Source organism: Camelina sativa, chromosome 16 (assembly GCF_030686135.1).
Source record: "Camelina sativa cultivar CO46 ecotype springtype chromosome 16, ASM3068613v1".
Taxonomy (NCBI): Eukaryota; Viridiplantae; Streptophyta; class Magnoliopsida; order Brassicales; family Brassicaceae; genus Camelina; species Camelina sativa.
In genome coordinates this window covers 2,187,195-2,201,994 of record NC_141895.1, presented here as the reverse complement: position 1 = coordinate 2,201,994, position 14,800 = coordinate 2,187,195, and the positions used below count along the sequence as shown (strand labels likewise).

At 36.7% G+C, this 14,800-nt stretch overlaps 4 protein-coding genes and 1 pseudogene across 13 annotated transcripts; all 5 read left to right on the top strand.

Moving 5' to 3' along the window:
- The first annotated feature begins 534 nt into the window (after nt 1-534).
- On the top strand, nt 535-2,509 carry LOC104749404 (DNA-directed RNA polymerases II, IV and V subunit 8B-like). Its single transcript, XM_010471029.3, has 8 exons — nt 535-659; nt 761-839; nt 1,089-1,246; nt 1,490-1,630; nt 1,727-1,865; nt 1,944-2,029; nt 2,230-2,361; nt 2,478-2,509. Exons 2-4 carry the CDS (start codon nt 761-763, stop codon nt 1,541-1,543), a joined length of 291 nt encoding a protein of 96 aa, XP_010469331.1. The 5' UTR covers nt 535-659; the 3' UTR covers nt 1,544-1,630; nt 1,727-1,865; nt 1,944-2,029; nt 2,230-2,361; nt 2,478-2,509.
- A 2,331-nt stretch (nt 2,510-4,840) lies between these two features.
- LOC104749406 (F-box/LRR-repeat protein At3g58980) lies at nt 4,841-7,666 on the top strand. 2 transcript variants are annotated; one of them, XM_087491019.1, is made up of 7 exons: nt 4,841-4,989; nt 5,094-5,170; nt 5,276-5,366; nt 5,442-5,580; nt 5,771-6,697; nt 6,866-7,009; nt 7,090-7,666. In XM_087491019.1, the coding sequence occupies exons 5-7, from the start codon at nt 5,789-5,791 to the stop codon at nt 7,432-7,434; spliced, it is 1,398 nt and encodes a 465-aa protein (XP_087347145.1). In that variant the 5' UTR covers nt 4,841-4,989; nt 5,094-5,170; nt 5,276-5,366; nt 5,442-5,580; nt 5,771-5,788; the 3' UTR covers nt 7,435-7,666. The 2 variants fall into 2 exon arrangements, with proteins under 2 accessions (XP_087347145.1, XP_087347146.1); XM_087491020.1 differs by having other exon boundaries at nt 4,928-4,989; nt 5,446-5,580.
- LOC104749405 (histone H3-like 3) lies at nt 4,931-5,558 on the top strand (annotated as a pseudogene). Its single transcript, XR_015584054.1, has 4 exons — nt 4,931-4,989; nt 5,094-5,170; nt 5,276-5,366; nt 5,442-5,558. The product of XR_015584054.1 is annotated as a histone H3-like 3 (transcript).
- A 134-nt stretch (nt 7,667-7,800) lies between the features above and the next one.
- On the top strand, nt 7,801-11,750 carry LOC109129697 (uncharacterized). Of its 2 annotated transcripts, XM_087491030.1 has the most exons (16): nt 7,801-8,011; nt 8,116-8,274; nt 8,379-8,460; nt 8,559-8,664; nt 8,752-8,929; nt 9,026-9,157; nt 9,246-9,321; nt 9,417-9,507; nt 9,612-9,769; nt 9,856-9,929; nt 10,019-10,078; nt 10,213-10,310; nt 10,528-10,621; nt 10,821-10,907; nt 10,982-11,083; nt 11,179-11,750. In XM_087491030.1, the coding sequence occupies exons 13-16, from the start codon at nt 10,541-10,543 to the stop codon at nt 11,191-11,193; spliced, it is 285 nt and encodes a 94-aa protein (XP_087347156.1). In that variant the 5' UTR covers nt 7,801-8,011; nt 8,116-8,274; nt 8,379-8,460; nt 8,559-8,664; nt 8,752-8,929; nt 9,026-9,157; nt 9,246-9,321; nt 9,417-9,507; nt 9,612-9,769; nt 9,856-9,929; nt 10,019-10,078; nt 10,213-10,310; nt 10,528-10,540; the 3' UTR covers nt 11,194-11,750. The 2 variants fall into 2 exon arrangements, with proteins under 2 accessions (XP_087347156.1, XP_087347155.1); XM_087491029.1 differs by lacking the exons at nt 7,801-8,011; nt 8,116-8,274; nt 8,379-8,460; ... (3 more) ...; nt 9,246-9,321; nt 9,417-9,507 and having other exon boundaries at nt 9,632-9,769.
- Nucleotides 11,751-11,937: 187 nt separating this feature from the next.
- Nucleotides 11,938-14,246, top strand: LOC104753261 (uncharacterized). Of its 7 annotated transcripts, none has more exons than XM_087491026.1 (8): nt 11,938-12,210; nt 12,356-12,470; nt 12,561-12,636; nt 12,734-12,847; nt 12,934-13,222; nt 13,403-13,522; nt 13,729-13,776; nt 14,007-14,246. In XM_087491026.1, exons 5-8 carry the CDS (start codon nt 13,047-13,049, stop codon nt 14,020-14,022), a joined length of 360 nt encoding a protein of 119 aa, XP_087347152.1. In that variant the 5' UTR covers nt 11,938-12,210; nt 12,356-12,470; nt 12,561-12,636; nt 12,734-12,847; nt 12,934-13,046; the 3' UTR covers nt 14,023-14,246. The 7 variants fall into 7 exon arrangements, 6 of the variants coding, with proteins under 6 accessions (XP_087347152.1, XP_087347153.1, XP_087347149.1 ...); XM_087491027.1 differs by having other exon boundaries at nt 11,941-12,210; nt 12,352-12,470; XR_015584227.1 differs by having other exon boundaries at nt 11,948-12,210; nt 12,978-13,222; nt 13,622-13,776.
- The last annotated feature ends 554 nt before the right edge of the window (nt 14,247-14,800 follow it).

Genomic DNA, 14,800 nt, shown 5'->3' with positions numbered 1-14,800 from the left:
ACTTTTAATACCAGAATACTATTAATGAAGTCTTTAATTTTAACTAAATCTCAATATCAACTTTTGTACAAAAATTTTAAAAAATTAAGGAGAAGTTTGTATTTGCATAAAAATATTATGGTATTAAATTTTTAAAATATAAATAGCATTGTCTTTGCTACATTTCAGTTTAGGATTTTAAAATTTATTTGAAGAGAAAATAGATGCACCCATTAAATTTATTTCGACAATATTTATTGCGAAAGTTCTGAAACTTTAGGTATTTAAAAAAATATAAAAAAGATACTTTTAGATGAATATCCATAAATAAATACTATAGCTTATTTAACTCCGTTTAGATTTGTTTTTTTGATATTGTCGAAACGACAACAAGATTGACCAATAGATATGACAAAATTTTAGATTTTTTTTTTTTAAGTTAATACTACAGGCAGCATATGTAATACGCAAAATATACAGGGAATATCTGAAAGAAATACAAAACGATAGGGATCATATATGTAAATAAACTGATAACATAAAAACGTAATTTTTCTTCGCTTATTCTCTCTCTGCAGCGCCTCCCATTACACTCTTTTCGCGGCCACTCCTCTCTCTGCGTCTCGAGCCTCCGGACTCCGGAGCAGTTGAAGAATTCGTCTTTTCCATCTCCTTCTAAGGTAATTCAGATTCTCGATTTCTTCATATTCGCATATTGTTGTTCTTTGCTACTCGAATCGTAATTAAGAGTGTTTAGGGTTTTTGATAATCGTGTTTGTAGATGGCGAGCAATGTTATCATGTTCGAGGATATCTTCGTGGTCGATAAGCTAGACCCTGATGGCAAAAAGTTCGATAAAGGTATTTACTTTTTTTTTTGTTTTGTTTTGAATAACCTCCTCAGTCACGATCTGTAATGCTTGTTATGGCTTAAATTGAGTTTCTGATATGTGAATCGTAGTTTTGTTTTATGTTTGAAAGAAATCGAAATCCAAGTTTCTTTGGAAAAAACCTCAACTTTATTAGTTTTTAAAGCCTCCCTTAAGTTTTTTTTTTGTTCTGTCTTCAAATTGATTGTGTCCCTGTGTGTGTGTTGTTTTGTGGTGACAGTTACGCGTGTGGAAGCTAGGAGCCACAACTTGGAAATGTTTATGCATTTAGATGTTAACACTGAGGTTTATCCACTGGCTGTTGGTGATAAGTTCACTCTCGCTATGGCTCCCACTCTCAATCTCGATGGCACTCCTGATACCGGATATTTTACTCCGGTAATGATCTCTACTACTTTTTGTATCTTGATCTTTCTTTTTTTGTATGTTAGTGTAACATTTAAGTTAGATCAGGTAGCCTATTGGATTCTGTTTGGTTAGGCACTAAACAAGTTACACAATAATAAGAATGATTTAATTAAACACATAGGTATGGAAAAATTGAAGCAACAACTAAACCAAAAATCTCAGTCTCACTTATTGTTATTGCCTGACTTGCCGGATTGTTGGAAAACATCATAGAGTCTTGGCGTCAACGTACGATTAAGCTTCATCTCTCCTTCGGGGAATGGATGAGTTGTTGTTTGCATACAATGCAAGCCTCAGGAAAATAAACCAGTTCCGAGGATCGATGCAGAGGTCAACAAGAACAAGATCGCATATGTTAGGCTATTCTTTGTTAAAGATTGTATTCTAGTTTAGTGATATTTGAAAGGGGCTATTCTAAGGATATTTTCTTCTTTTTTCATTCTTCAACAGCTAAAAGCAAGATGATGCAAATTCAAAACAGGTGAGAGCCAATTATATTGCTTTAAAATCAGCAAGCTCTGCACTCCATAGCTCCAGCTTTTGCCTCCACCACAAACAAGTTTACACAACATCTGCCATAAATTTTAAGGTAAATACCCACCATCCATCATAGATTATCATCACTTTAGAACAGACTCATAATAGCTTAATGAATCTGTTTTATCAGTTGAAGCACTCAGCGTCGGTTTGAGGAGAGTTACACTTGCATGAGCTAATCATAATCTTAATAAGATAAGTCAAGAAAACCGATAGGTATGCCAATTTTTCCCTACATATCTGATTGTTACTCCTTACTTTTCTCTTTCATGCCACTCCTAATTACAGTAACATTGATGAAAAAGTGTCTTTTCTTTTTCAATTGAATTTCCTGATTGTTTTTGAATGCCATCTCAGTGTCTGCTCTCCCTAATTGCTAATTGCATTTTTTTTTCTCTTTGGTTTTCTTATGGAAGTTAAAGTAGGTACGAATTAAGAAGAGGATCTGCTTTTTATGAGTCTGCATTTTCTCAACGAACTGAAGGGAAGATTGCAAGCTAAGTACAACCGGCTGGTGGAGGGTTTAGCATTAAGAGGGACTTATCTAAGTACGTTTGTCAGGATGTGATCGATGGCTTTGAAAGACACACTACGAATTCATTGGGCACATATTCTAATTATATGAACTTGACGCAACAAATATTTTTTTTTTCTTCTTTTCCAGGATGTGATCGATGGCATTTTATAGGCCCAAGGTATTCTAATTATACGGCTGAAGGTTTTGTTTCACTTTATCCATCACTATATTTTTAAGGTCCAACTGCTTTTAATCATTCTTACTCTTTGCAGGATAAAAGAGTCGCTTTAGAACCATATCTTCTTCACAAAGCAAAATGATGGAAAATCAAGACAGGAGCCGATTATTGTTTCAAAATCAGCAAGCTCTTCACTCCATAGCTGCAGATTTGCCTACACCACAAACAAGTCACATCACATCTGCCATAGGTAAAAGCTAGACAGGTGAGGCAAATTGTTACAAAATCAGCATGATTCACTCCATATCTCACTGCAACCGAAACTCTGTCCTCCTCATCAATCCAAACCCAGCGACTATGCTCCACAAGACAAGACAAGGTCTTGTTAATAACCAATTATAAAGCTCGACCTTTGAAAAATCAGTGAACAAGAAGGCAGTGCATCTAGTTTCACTAAGGTCTAAGGTATATTTGTACTTCAAAATAGAAAACTAAACTAAACCAGTCCGTTCTGTCATTTGATGCAGGTTTTTTGCAGGTTTGACTCTCATCTGCATTATACGATGGGAAAAAATCCTCTTCTTAACTATGTAAGTAATCTCCAAATCCTCTGTATTTCTTTATTTTGTTCTGTTTCGAGTTTATTTTTTTCTCAACCAATAATATTCAATGGAGCCTATTGGAAATTATGCTAGAATTGTGGATCAACAACCAACAACTCTAATCCACAAGACAAGACGGTCTTGTATGCCTTTCAGTCACTAAGCACACTCCAGAGGAGAACATAAAGGTGCGTTGTGCTTCACGGTTGCTTGTATAACTTTTCTGTTAGGCTTTCTCAGCTCTTGTTATCTCTTTGTTCAGGTTTACGTTTGAACTGCTGAATTGATGTAGAAGTTTCAAATAAGCACCAGAGACTTGTCCTTGCCTCATGCCAACAAGTGCCTTCCACAGGTAATAAACAATTTTAACTCTCTGATTCAACTCTCTGTTTAAAAGGTCCAACTACTTCCTTTAATCATTCTTAACATTGCTTGCAGGATAAAAGACCCGTTTTGGAACCATTTCTTCTTCACAAATCAAGACTCCGGTAAAAAAAAGTTCAGAGAATCCATGCCAGAGGTCAACAACGACAAGGCCGCAGATGCCCAGGTTCTTTATCACTCTTTATTCTAGTTTAGTTTTATATGAAAGGGGCTATTCTAATTCTGTTTTTATTTTCTTCAACAGTAAAAGCTAGATGATGCACAATCAAGACAGGTGAGCCGGTTATTGCCAGAATTCAAGGTAAATACCCACCATCCATCAAAGATTATCATCACTCTAGAACAAACTCATAATAGCTTAATGAATCTGTTTTATCAATTGAATTTCCTGATTGTTTCTGAATGGCATCTGAGTGTCTGCTCACTCTAATTGCTAATTCCATTTTTCTCTTTGGTTTTCTGATGGAATATTAAGGAAGATTGCAAACTAAATATAGTCTGGTTGAGGGTTTAGCACCAAGAAGGGACTTATCTGGTGAATATGTTGTCAGGAAGGTGATGTTTTGGTTTGGTTGACAACACACAACCAATTTATTGGGCACATTTTCTAATTCTATGAAGTTGACGCAACAAATTTGTTTTCTGCAGGAAGTGATCAATATGGCTTGCAAACTCTGGACCTCCCCAATGATATTCCATTATCATTGAGCCTTATGACGAGAGGCATAATATCGTTTCAAAGATGTCAACGACACGAAACTGCATCTGTCCTATGGTTCTAACTCGGGGAAGGTGTGCATGCAGTGTAGAAACAAAATCCTGAACACTTAATTACACCTTATTGTTTAATCTTATATGTATTTACATTACTGGTTTTCTTTCTTTTTCAGTGATCTGCTTCCTGCTTCCTGCTAGCCAAATTTGACATGAGAAGTGATTCTGGTGTTGTCCGGAAGTACAGAAAGCTTTTGGAAGAGATGGTATCTTTTTTTTCCTAACGGGGTTACCTGCTTCTTTGTTAGTTGGTAATCAATCATACATGGATAGCGTCATTGCTACATACATGGACTGAAACTGGAATTCAGAAGGTAAGGTATTTTTCTTCGCTTTACCTTATCAGTATTATTTTCACAGTTTTGTATGAAATAATTTTTTTCTTCTAAATCTATGAACCGCTTTGATTTTGTTTCTTTTACAGAGTTGGTGGCTGGCGTGTGATCGGAAACGATTATCATGTGAATATTCTGCTTTTATAAATTACTACTAGTCCGTCCTTCATTAATCTCCCAAAACTAACCGACCTCCCTCGCTATATAAATATGGGTTTCATCTCCTCCACCAAAAAGTTCAAAACACACACAATTCAGAGACTTTGCGATTCCTCTCTCTCTCTCTCTCTGAACATTCTCAGATCTTTTTCTTGAAGAAGGAAGCTCATGGCTCGTACGAAGCAAACCGCGAGAAAATCACATGGAGGAAGCAGCTCGCCACCAAGGTTCGTTTATTCTTTTTAGTTTTGGTATTTGTAAAATTTGAATATCTAGGGTTTCGAATTTAGCTGTAACTGATTGTGTGTAACCTAACCTAACCTTAATTTAGGCGGCGAGGAAATCTGCGCCGACCACCGGTGGAGTCAAGAAGCCTCACCGTTACCGTCCTGGAACCGTCGCTCTTCGGTAACAAAACTTTCACGATTTCTTCTTCTCTTATCTCAAATCACAATCTTTGTCTGAAATCGATGGTTTTGTGTGTTTGTGGAAATCAATCAATCAAATAAACAGTGAGATTCGTAAGTACCAGAAGAGCACAGAGTTGTTGATCCGTAAACTTCCGTTTCAGCGTCTTGTTCGTGAAATCGCCTAAGATTTCAAGGTATTTAATTAGATCGAAAACCCTAGAATATGTATTCGTGATTCCTAAATTGATCCTAATAGAAGTTGTATGTAGACAGATCTGAGATTCCAGAGTCACGCTGTGTTAGCACTTCAAGAAGCTGCGGAGGCGTATTTGGTGGGTTTGTTTGAAGACACCAATCTTTGTGCCATTCACGCCATTACGGCTTAAAACAAAATTAAAAGCCCAAGCGGTGCGTTTTTCATCAAAAGGCCAAAACGTAGCGTTTTGTAGACACCACCAACCTAACTGTTTTTAATCAAGAAGAATGTTCCAAGAAAAAAATGAAGCAGTTTCTTATTTTCTTCACTCTCCCGTCTTCTGGATTAAATTCCAAACTCGTGATCTCATCATCTTCTTCGTTGAGTTTTTTGTTTCGCTAGGGTTATAATTCGAAGAAGATGGATCGGATCAGCGGTCTACCAGATGAACTTATCATGCTAATTTTGAGTTTTCTTGATGCAAAGGATGCTGCGTCTTTGGTTACCTCAAGGAGGTTTAGGAATCTCTATACCATCATACCAGATCTTGAGTTCGATGACACATCTAAGTTTCAGGGGAATTTCACGGATTTCATGAGTGAAGCGTTGGCTGCTCGGCTGAAAACTACAACGCGCATAAGGAGATTCTCTTTGAAATCTAAAAGGGGTCTTGATCCAGATCGTATCAACCCCTGGCTACGTGATGTGTTGAATCATCGTGGTGTCATGGATCTTGAAATGGGCATATATGGTGATAATGGATATACGTTGCCTTTGGAGATCTTCACTTGCAAGACACTCAAGAACCTGAAACTTGGGAGGGAAATCGTTATCAGTCTTGTCCCTGAGAATGCTTTGCTACCAAGCCTTGAGACCCTCGTTTTTGATGACTGCGTTCGCTTCTGTAATCCTGTTGATTGTGCGTTCAAGGCGTTTCTTTCGGCTTGCCCTGTGCTTAAGGAACTAACCGTTGATGGTATGTGCTGGGAAACTTGGGAATGGTCTGGCATCGTGTCTAGTCAGAGTCTTCAAAGACTTACTATTGGTCGTGAGCTGGTAGATTTTGAAGGGCCAAAGCCACAGTACATTACTTTTGATACTCCAAGTCTTGCCTACTTAGAGTACGGTGATTTTGTCCCGGATGGGTATACAACTGTTAGTTTCGGGTCCCTTGTGGAAGCTAAGCTCAATCTTCTTGTGATGGTAAATCGCCGATGGCATGGACGGTTTGCAAATGACGGCGATGTCTTGTCTAGCAATGCAACAAATCTGATTCAAGGGATAAGAAATGTTCAGATCCTGAAATTATCATCTCCGTATACTTTTGAGGTAAGTGTGTTATTTTTGTAGTTTGAGGTGTAATTACAGTTTTGAGACAACAATAGAAGATGAATATGTGAATCAAGAGCGTGCATCTTAAGTTCCATAACATGTTGCAAACGTGTTTCCTGAGGCTTTGTTCCAACACTTAATTAGTTGATTTGATTTGATTTTCAGACGCTTTACTTCTTCCGTGATGCAATTCCAGTATTAGAGAAGCTACATCATCTAACTATGATAAATGATGATATGGGTTTCTGTTGGAGGTTTCTTCCCTTTTTGCTAAACAAGGCTCCGAATCTGAAGACCCTTGTTATCGAGGTATGATAATAATCATGTATTTTGGACAAACCATTATTTCAAAAACATCCTTGTGTATATTCTCAACCTATTTGCTGCAGGGTGGAGTGCACTGTCTTGAACCTGAAGATGCTGAAGAACCTGACTTTGCAGAAGAAGCTGACAATGTTGAAGAAGAACCTGACTGTGTGTGCGAGTGTTTGTCGGGATATACTTGTCTATTGACATGTTCAGTAGAGGTCTTGGAGATAACTTTATGGTTTGGCGGGACGACTGGTGAGTTGCAGCAAGTAAAACATTTCTTAGGAAAGTTGCCACGTCTGGAGCTGCTGAAAGTTCGTACTTGGAGAAGAATAAGCGATAGTGACAAGTTAAGAATCCACATGGATCTTCATATGTTTCCGAGAGCTTCATCCAACTGCAGGGTCCAGCTCAGTTTTGTTTGAAAATTACACAAACGTTGGTCCTCCTAGTTGCTTAAGTCTGTTGGAACATGAATCGGTTTGTGCACATTCTTGGTCACTTTATCTTCAGTCTGATTCTATCTAGTTTCTAGGCATGATATGTGATTTGTAACTCAGTGTGCTTCGATGGGCTCTTAGTTTATGTCTCAGATGATCATGTGAACTTCAGTCCCACGTGAGAAAGATTTAATCAAAAGGCGGATGAGTTTTTTTAGTGGATGTTTTAGGATTGTACTTTCTAAAAAGCAAATGTCGAACGCAATTGGGACTATCTCGAGTTTGAAATAGATTTGCGCTGTCGTTTATACATAAATATATTTAGGTTTAGTAAGAGACAAGAAAACGACTTGGTAATCAATCAAAAAAATATAAAAAGGCTTCGTAGATTTGGTAATCAATCACAGCGCAGATGCAATAGACAACGACTTGGTAATCAATCACAGCGCAGATGCAATAGATTTGCGCTGTCGTTTCATCTCTTTTGATTCTTGTCACTGTGGGTTTCAATGATGTCAACGACACGAAACTGCATCTGCCCTATGGTTCTAACTCGGAGAAGGTATGCATGCATTTTAGAAAACAAATCCTGAACACTTAATTTCTAAATTACTTTATCGTTTAATCTTATATGTATTTACATTACTGGTTTTCTTTCTTTTTCAGTGATCTGCTTCCTGCCAGCCAAATTTGACATGAGAAGTGATCCTGGTGTCGCGAGGAAGTACAGAAAGCTTTTTGAAGAGATGGTATCTTTTTTTCGTTATGGGGTTGTCAGCTTCTTTGTTAGTTGGTAATCATACATGGATGGCGCCATTGCTACAGGTCTTCTTCTTCGCTTTACCTTATCAGTATTATTTCACAGTTTTGCATAAATTATTTTTCTTCTTCTAAATCTATGAACCACTTTGATTTTGTTTCTTTTACAGAGTTGGTGGTGTGTGATCGGAAACGATTATCATGTGAATATTCTGCTTTCCAATAATCCGGCAAGTCAGGGAATAACAATAAGTGAGACTGAGATTTTTGGTTTTGTTGTTGCTTCAGTTTTTCCATCACTCTGTCTTCAAAAGGTCCAACTGATTTTAATCATTCTTATTGTTTTGCAGGATAAAAGAGCCGTTTTAGAACCATGTCTTCTTCACAAAGCAAGCCTCAGGAAAATAACATGTTCCGAGGATGCAGAGGTCAACAACAAAGACCGCAAATGCCCAGGTTCTATATCATTCTTTGTTGAAGATTGTATTATAGTTAAGTGATCCATGTAAGACTATTCTAATGCATTTCTTCTTCATACTTCAGCAGCAAAAATCAAGAATACAAGACAGGTCAGCCCATTATAATGTTTCAAAAAAAATCAGCAAGCTTTCACTCTATAGCATTAGAATATGCATACTGTTTCAAAAATCAGCAAGCTCTTTACTCTATAGCTCCAGCGTTTGCGTCCACCACAAACAAGCCACATCTACCGGAATTCAAGGTAGATACTCCCCATCCATCATAAGATTATTATCACTTTAGAACTGACTCATAATAGCTGTGAATCTGTTTTATTAATTGAAGCACTCTGCGTCAGTGGTAGGAGAGTTACACTTGTAGGAGCTTCATAATCTTAATAAGATAAATCATAGTATTTATTGGGCCTGAAAAGGGGTTACTTCAGCTTCATAAAGGTCTCAAAGTCTTTGCAAATCTGAGACTTGCTAAGGTAACCATCCTCAGCCTAATCTCAGAATTTCTTGGTAGCCTGAACTTTGTTTCTTGTGTGAACTTCGACTTTTTGCTTTTTTATATAGTTAATGGATGCTTCCACCTTGAAGAGAGAGGTAGCAGAAGGTGTTGATCTAATGGTTGTAATAGAGCTTACATGAGGTCAGTTGAATTAGTTTATTAAAGTGATCGCAATTGTTATCTTTCTCGCTCTGTAGTGGGACAGTATCTTTAAATATGATGTTTCTTGGTAACAGGTACTTATTTTGGAGAGCCAAGGGGGAATGGGCTAAAGACCAATGAAAATGGCGACCAGACGAGAGAGCAAACATTGCCTTTACAGGACGTGTGAGTTTGTGTCCTTTGATTTGATTCTAATTCTTATCAGATAAATCGTCTTAAAGTTTGTATTTTTGTTTTTTTGATTGATGGGTTTCTTTCTTTTGAAACAGATTGTCAAGATTTATCTCTGAGGAGTCTCTTTGATGGTAATTTGGAAAGAGTGAAAAGAAGATTCAGAACAACAAAACGCAATTGGGCAATCTGATTCTTTTAGTCTTTGACAGTCCCCCTCCCCGAATCCAATCAGTTACGTCTTCCTTGTCACAAAGTGAGTTACTTGACTTTTATTTATTGTAATAATATATTTAGATGTGTCTGATAAAGACTGAAACTTTGGTTTTGTTGTTGTTGTAGGTGTGATAGTTTGGTGGACTTGAGAGGGATGACTGGATTTACTCTTAGAAACCTCATTGCTTGATGCAGATGAGGTATGGATATACTTTTGTTTGTAACTATAACTCTCTGGTCAGTCTGGTGGTTATGTTTTTGGCTTATGGATGATGTTTTTTTCATTAAGGATGGGAGTGCAGCTGCATAAAATGGTTTAGCTGGGCTACTCCATGGTTTGGCTTATCAGGTAATCCCTCTATTTCTCTCCTAAATGAATATTCTATTGTTCAAAACTACAAGTGAGAGTTACAAGAATGACATGTATAAACTGCAAAACTTATGATGTTCAACAAAGAATTTTGAAATCTTAGTCTGTTGTAGGAAGTTTTGGAGTGGATCAAATCAGTTGTCGAGGGATGTGGAGAAATCAGAGGAAACAGCTAAAAGATTATGTCTGGACAACGTTAAACAGTGGCAAAGTTAACCAAATTCTGCTCTGCTTAGCCTTCATAAAAGCTTACATGCTCTGAAATGAAAACTGAGAGAAATAGGCCGTTTGTAATATGTGTTGCATGCTAATACGGCAGGCCATAACTTGAATGAAGATTGGGATTATGTTTTGATTTTTGGCTTTGCCTGTGAATGTTGCAATGGAAGTTTAAAATTTAAACTTTAAATAAACATTTTATATTGCAGGTTGTTCCAGGATATGGCCATGGTGTTTTGGTTAAAACGGATCCAAGATATGTGTGCCAAAGAGAGTTTACCTGATGATCCTCTTTTTCAGCTGGTAACGTTTTTACCCTTAATATTTTGATCATGCTTTTTAATTTTTACTGGCTCACAAATTATAGGTCTCAAAGATTTTTGAAGTGGTGCCTCCTATTCTAATTGAGCTGGGAAAGAATTTTAATGTTGCTGGACATGTATTTGACGTCTGGTTAATGTAGGAGTTTCTCAATAGCATTCTTGTTTCTGATTCTTCTTAGGTTGATTACTTTGCGCGTGTTGCATGTAATATTGCTAAGCAAAGGTGCGGTAAACTTTGTTATGTTGACAAGGCTACTATCTCGGAGGTAAATTCTTGATAACTGCATAAGATGAGATAGATCCAGAATCCATGTTTTTCCTGAAATTTCTTTGGGTGCAGGGATCAATGTTATGGAGGAAAAGAGTCAAAGCAAAGGCTTCACAGTATCCTTTCCGGACGAGACCATCTCAGCTGCAAAAGAATTCTTGGAGCCATTGGAGGGTATGTCTTCTCTCTTGTCTCAACTTATGTTGTTGGCTCTAAATTTTTTTTGGGAAATACAGGTTCTCATAGATTCTTGTTTGGTATAATTTAAGGTACAAATGGGATAACAATGAAACAGCTTCATGGAGGTCTCAAAGTCTTTGCAAATTGTGTAAATACTTGCAATGTGTTAATTGTTTCATATAACTGTCTGACCTCCAAGACTTAGCCATCTCAAAGCCATTCTTGGCAGTTGGCATTGCCATAGCCCCCAATTGTCATATCAATCTCAGCCTGTGAGTTCATCACAAATGGCCCGTGCTGAACCACAGGCTCGCCGATCGGTTCCCCTGCAATCAACAAGAACCCCAACGGCCTAGAGCTTGATATATTCCTCACGCTAACTTCATCCCCTGTTCCGAATACCACAACATTGTCTGCTTCTACTGTGGAAGAGTCCGAGGAGCTAAACACGCCTGCATCGCCTTCTATAACGTAGAAGCAAACTCACTTGGTGATGCCCTGTCTAATAACAGCAACATCAACTTCATTCTCATAGTTTGCATATATCTTCTTAATGACCTGTTTCGGTGACATTGTGATAACGATGATGATCAAACTTTCTTATTGTTCGTATCTTTTGCCTCTGTTAGTTTAAATAGAGGATGTGATACTTTTTTTTTCTCTTGGCGTGCGTACATAATTATATATATACTTACGATCAATACAAGAAAACTTAGCTTTTGTATTGAAGGAGAGATTGACACATTAGAAAAAATCTCTAACCAATTAAATTATAACAATAGTACAACTCATCTTTTATAACCAATCAAATTATAACTATTAATACTCATCTATAATTTTGCTTACCTATCAAATAACATTCTAATAATCTGAAATTTATCGAAAAGGTCTCCAAAATCTCAACAACCCGAAATCTGATTTCTCAATTCTCTCTTCACCGTGTCTCAAGAACTCGCCACCGCTGATTTCTCAATTCTCTCTTCACCGTGTCTCAAGAACTCGCCACCGCTCTGTAGTAATACGATGTGTGAATCAATTGGTGTTCTTGATACAATTTGCAATCCACTCTTGCTCAAGTTTCGCTTGAAATTTCAGAACCATGTGAAGCATATTAGTACGAGGTAGAGATCAGGAAGAGTATATTCCTTATATTTATGAGTTTCGATTTCGTCTGGAAGTGATGAATCTGTCGAATTAGGTTAAGTTGAGATATTTTAAGGTTTCTCTATTTTTTTTTTCTTTTTTTCGGCTGTTGGGTGAAGATAGATCATCAAATTGGATATGGTGTTGAAGTGACTGGGTTATCTCCATCTGTTACCGAGAAATATCTTATTGATTTCTTCTCTTTCTCTGGTACAATCCAATATATAGATATTGTCAGGTAAACAAACCTTACTTCTAGACAAAATTGGTATTTTGTGCATATTTTGGATTCACAAGATTAAATCTGCTATGTTGTTAACAAAACTAGGTCAGGTGAGCAAGCTTGCACTGCTTATGTGATGTTCAGGGATTCTTATTCTCAAGAAATTGTTGTTTTACTCAGTGTAAGTATTGTTTCAATTTTATTCACTTTTTTTCTTTCTTTTTGTGTGTCTCTTGAGCCTGAATAACTCGGTTCGTTGGAATTCTCGCTTTCTTCAGGGGACAACAATATTGGATCAGCGTGTTTGCATTACTTGTTGGGGACAACATCACAAAGAGTTCTATTTCTGGAATGCGACTCTGCGGGGTTTTGAAGATGAATCATACTCAAATGTATGAATCTTTTCTTTTACACATTTCTCAGTTTTGATCTTTTTGGGTTTTGTTAAATAGTAGAATCTTACACTCACTGGTTTCAGGTTTGGTCTCATTTCTAAAGCTCATTCATTCTTCAATCATGTAGCCTCATGCTCAACGAGGCAAGTTCAACGCTGGAGAAGCAGTGACTAAAGCTCAAGAAGTGGTGAAAACAATGTTTGCCACAGGATTCGTGCTAGGCAAAGACGCTTTAAGCAAAGCTAAAACCGTTGACGAATCCCACGGTGTATCAGCTGCGGTGATGGCTAGAGTTTCCCAATTAGAGCAGAGGATTGGTCTCACTGACAAAATCTTTACCGGACTTGAAGCTGTAAGAATGACCGAGCAAAGGTAATGTGTAGAGAACATAATTTGTATTCGATTTGGTGTGTCACATTCTGTTTTCAAGGAACTGAGTGTTATCTATTTAGTGGTCACCTTTCATTGACAAAAAAAGTTGGATAGTAACGCAAGTGTGTTTCCATAGACATTTAACTATGTTTTTAAGTTTTATGTCTTTTTTTGCTCCAGATTTTTTTGGGAGGCGGTTAGGACCACATCTTCGTTACTCGGTTTATCCTTTTCCTTCTTCAAGTATGTTCTGAAGCTGGATCGGAGTTCCCGAGGATCACCAAATCTGTGGTCAACAAGGTATTTACTCATTTTCTTAAGATGAATCTTTGTTCTTTTTGTCGTATATATCTCATCGGAAAATTTATCCATGGCCGCCGGCCCGCTGCAACCGAGAAGCTCCCGCAGCTCAAATACGCCGTTGATGGACTTACTGAGATGAGGTTTTGTGTTGTCGATTCTGGATCTTCATTGTTTGATTGTGGCTTGTTTCCTTTTTGTTTTAGTGCGAATGAAAAGAGTGGATTCATCAACCTCGTGTCACGTTATCTCAGGTTTGTCCTTCAATCGCCTACTTCCGTATTTTATATCTTTGTATGCTGTCTTCAATGACTTTATGATTTAATATATGTTAAGAAATACTATATAAAACCTACTTTTATTTGGTATTAACCTTGATAAGTCCGTGAGTTAAATTTTTTAACTTAAAATGTTTCTTTTCTGATTTAAAACTATTCCATGCATGAGCTTTTAGGTAATTTTTTATTGTTCTTGTTTCATGCAGGCTAAGCATAGATTAATTCCTTATGTTCCAATGTTAGTGCCGCCAAGGAGATGGAAAGGATATGCTTTCAAACTTCTTTCTTCTTTGGTTCTTAATACTTACGATTCATATTTTTTAATTGAGAACCTCATGCCCACACATTGTTTTATATAGACATGTGTGTTTGTAGCACTTATGTGTACAAGTACTGCCACATTTTCTTCATATATGACAAGTGTGGTTACTTCTTTTTATTTACTATATTATGTGTACTCTTTACTCTTGGATCCAAAAACCAGGAAGATGCACTAATAGATATTAATTATTTGCAAGACAGCTCATAAAGTATTATATTAATATTTATATTCTGGAATTGAACTTTGAGTAGGCATTGGATACAAGATTATATAAAATTTCAAATAACTTAATAGTAAATTCTAATTCCAAACAATTTATATTATATTTTTGATTTCAAAAAATACAAAACAAAAATCTTATTAAAAAAAAAAATTCAAAAACAACCCGCGGCGTAGCGCGGGTACTAACCTAGTTGAGACTAAAATTGTTATGATTCTAAAAAGCAAAGACAAAAAAAAGTAGAAATAATTCCGAAAATCTAGGAAGTTAAAGAGAAATTACTTTAAATACCACTAAAATTTTTTTTTTCTCCAAAATACAACATTTAAGTTTTTTCCCAAAAATATCTCAAAAGTTTTTTTTTCAAAATTACCACAAATACAAAAAAATGATTTTTAAAGATGTACTATTTTTTTTATGTTTGGGTTGACACATTTAGTTTTAGGCTTTTAGGGTAT

What these genes read in the sequence shown, in the direction of transcription:
- LOC109129697 (XM_087491029.1), top strand. Translation starts at nt 10,602, where the DNA reads ATGATCCTCTTTTTCAGCTG. An exon ending in ACAAGGCTACTATCTCGGAG is followed by an intron (nt 10,908 to 10,981) that starts GTAAATTCTTGA and finishes CTTTGGGTGCAG; the next exon opens with GGATCAATGTTATGGAGGAA. An exon ending in ATTCTTGGAGCCATTGGAGG is followed by an intron (nt 11,084 to 11,178) that starts GTATGTCTTCTC and finishes GTATAATTTAAG; the next exon opens with GTACAAATGGGATAACAATG.
- LOC104749404 (XM_010471029.3), top strand. Translation starts at nt 761, where the DNA reads ATGGCGAGCAATGTTATCATGTTCGAGGATATCTTCGTGGTCGATAAG. An exon ending in TGGCAAAAAGTTCGATAAAG is followed by an intron (nt 840 to 1,088) that starts GTATTTACTTTT and finishes TTGTGGTGACAG; the next exon opens with TTACGCGTGTGGAAGCTAGG. An exon ending in ATACCGGATATTTTACTCCG is followed by an intron (nt 1,247 to 1,489) that starts GTAATGATCTCT and finishes AAAACATCATAG; the next exon opens with AGTCTTGGCGTCAACGTACG.
- LOC104753261 (XM_087491023.1), top strand. Translation starts at nt 12,592, where the DNA reads ATGTTCAGGGATTCTTATTCTCAAGAAATTGTTGTTTTACTCAGT. An exon ending in AAATTGTTGTTTTACTCAGT is followed by an intron (nt 12,637 to 12,733) that starts GTAAGTATTGTT and finishes CGCTTTCTTCAG; the next exon opens with GGGACAACAATATTGGATCA. An exon ending in CCAAATCTGTGGTCAACAAG is followed by an intron (nt 13,523 to 13,728) that starts GTATTTACTCAT and finishes TTTTTGTTTTAG; the next exon opens with TGCGAATGAAAAGAGTGGAT.
- LOC104749406 (XM_087491019.1), top strand. Translation starts at nt 5,789, where the DNA reads ATGGATCGGATCAGCGGTCTACCAGATGAACTTATCATGCTAATTTTG. An exon ending in CATCTCCGTATACTTTTGAG is followed by an intron (nt 6,698 to 6,865) that starts GTAAGTGTGTTA and finishes TTTGATTTTCAG; the next exon opens with ACGCTTTACTTCTTCCGTGA. An exon ending in TGAAGACCCTTGTTATCGAG is followed by an intron (nt 7,010 to 7,089) that starts GTATGATAATAA and finishes TATTTGCTGCAG; the next exon opens with GGTGGAGTGCACTGTCTTGA.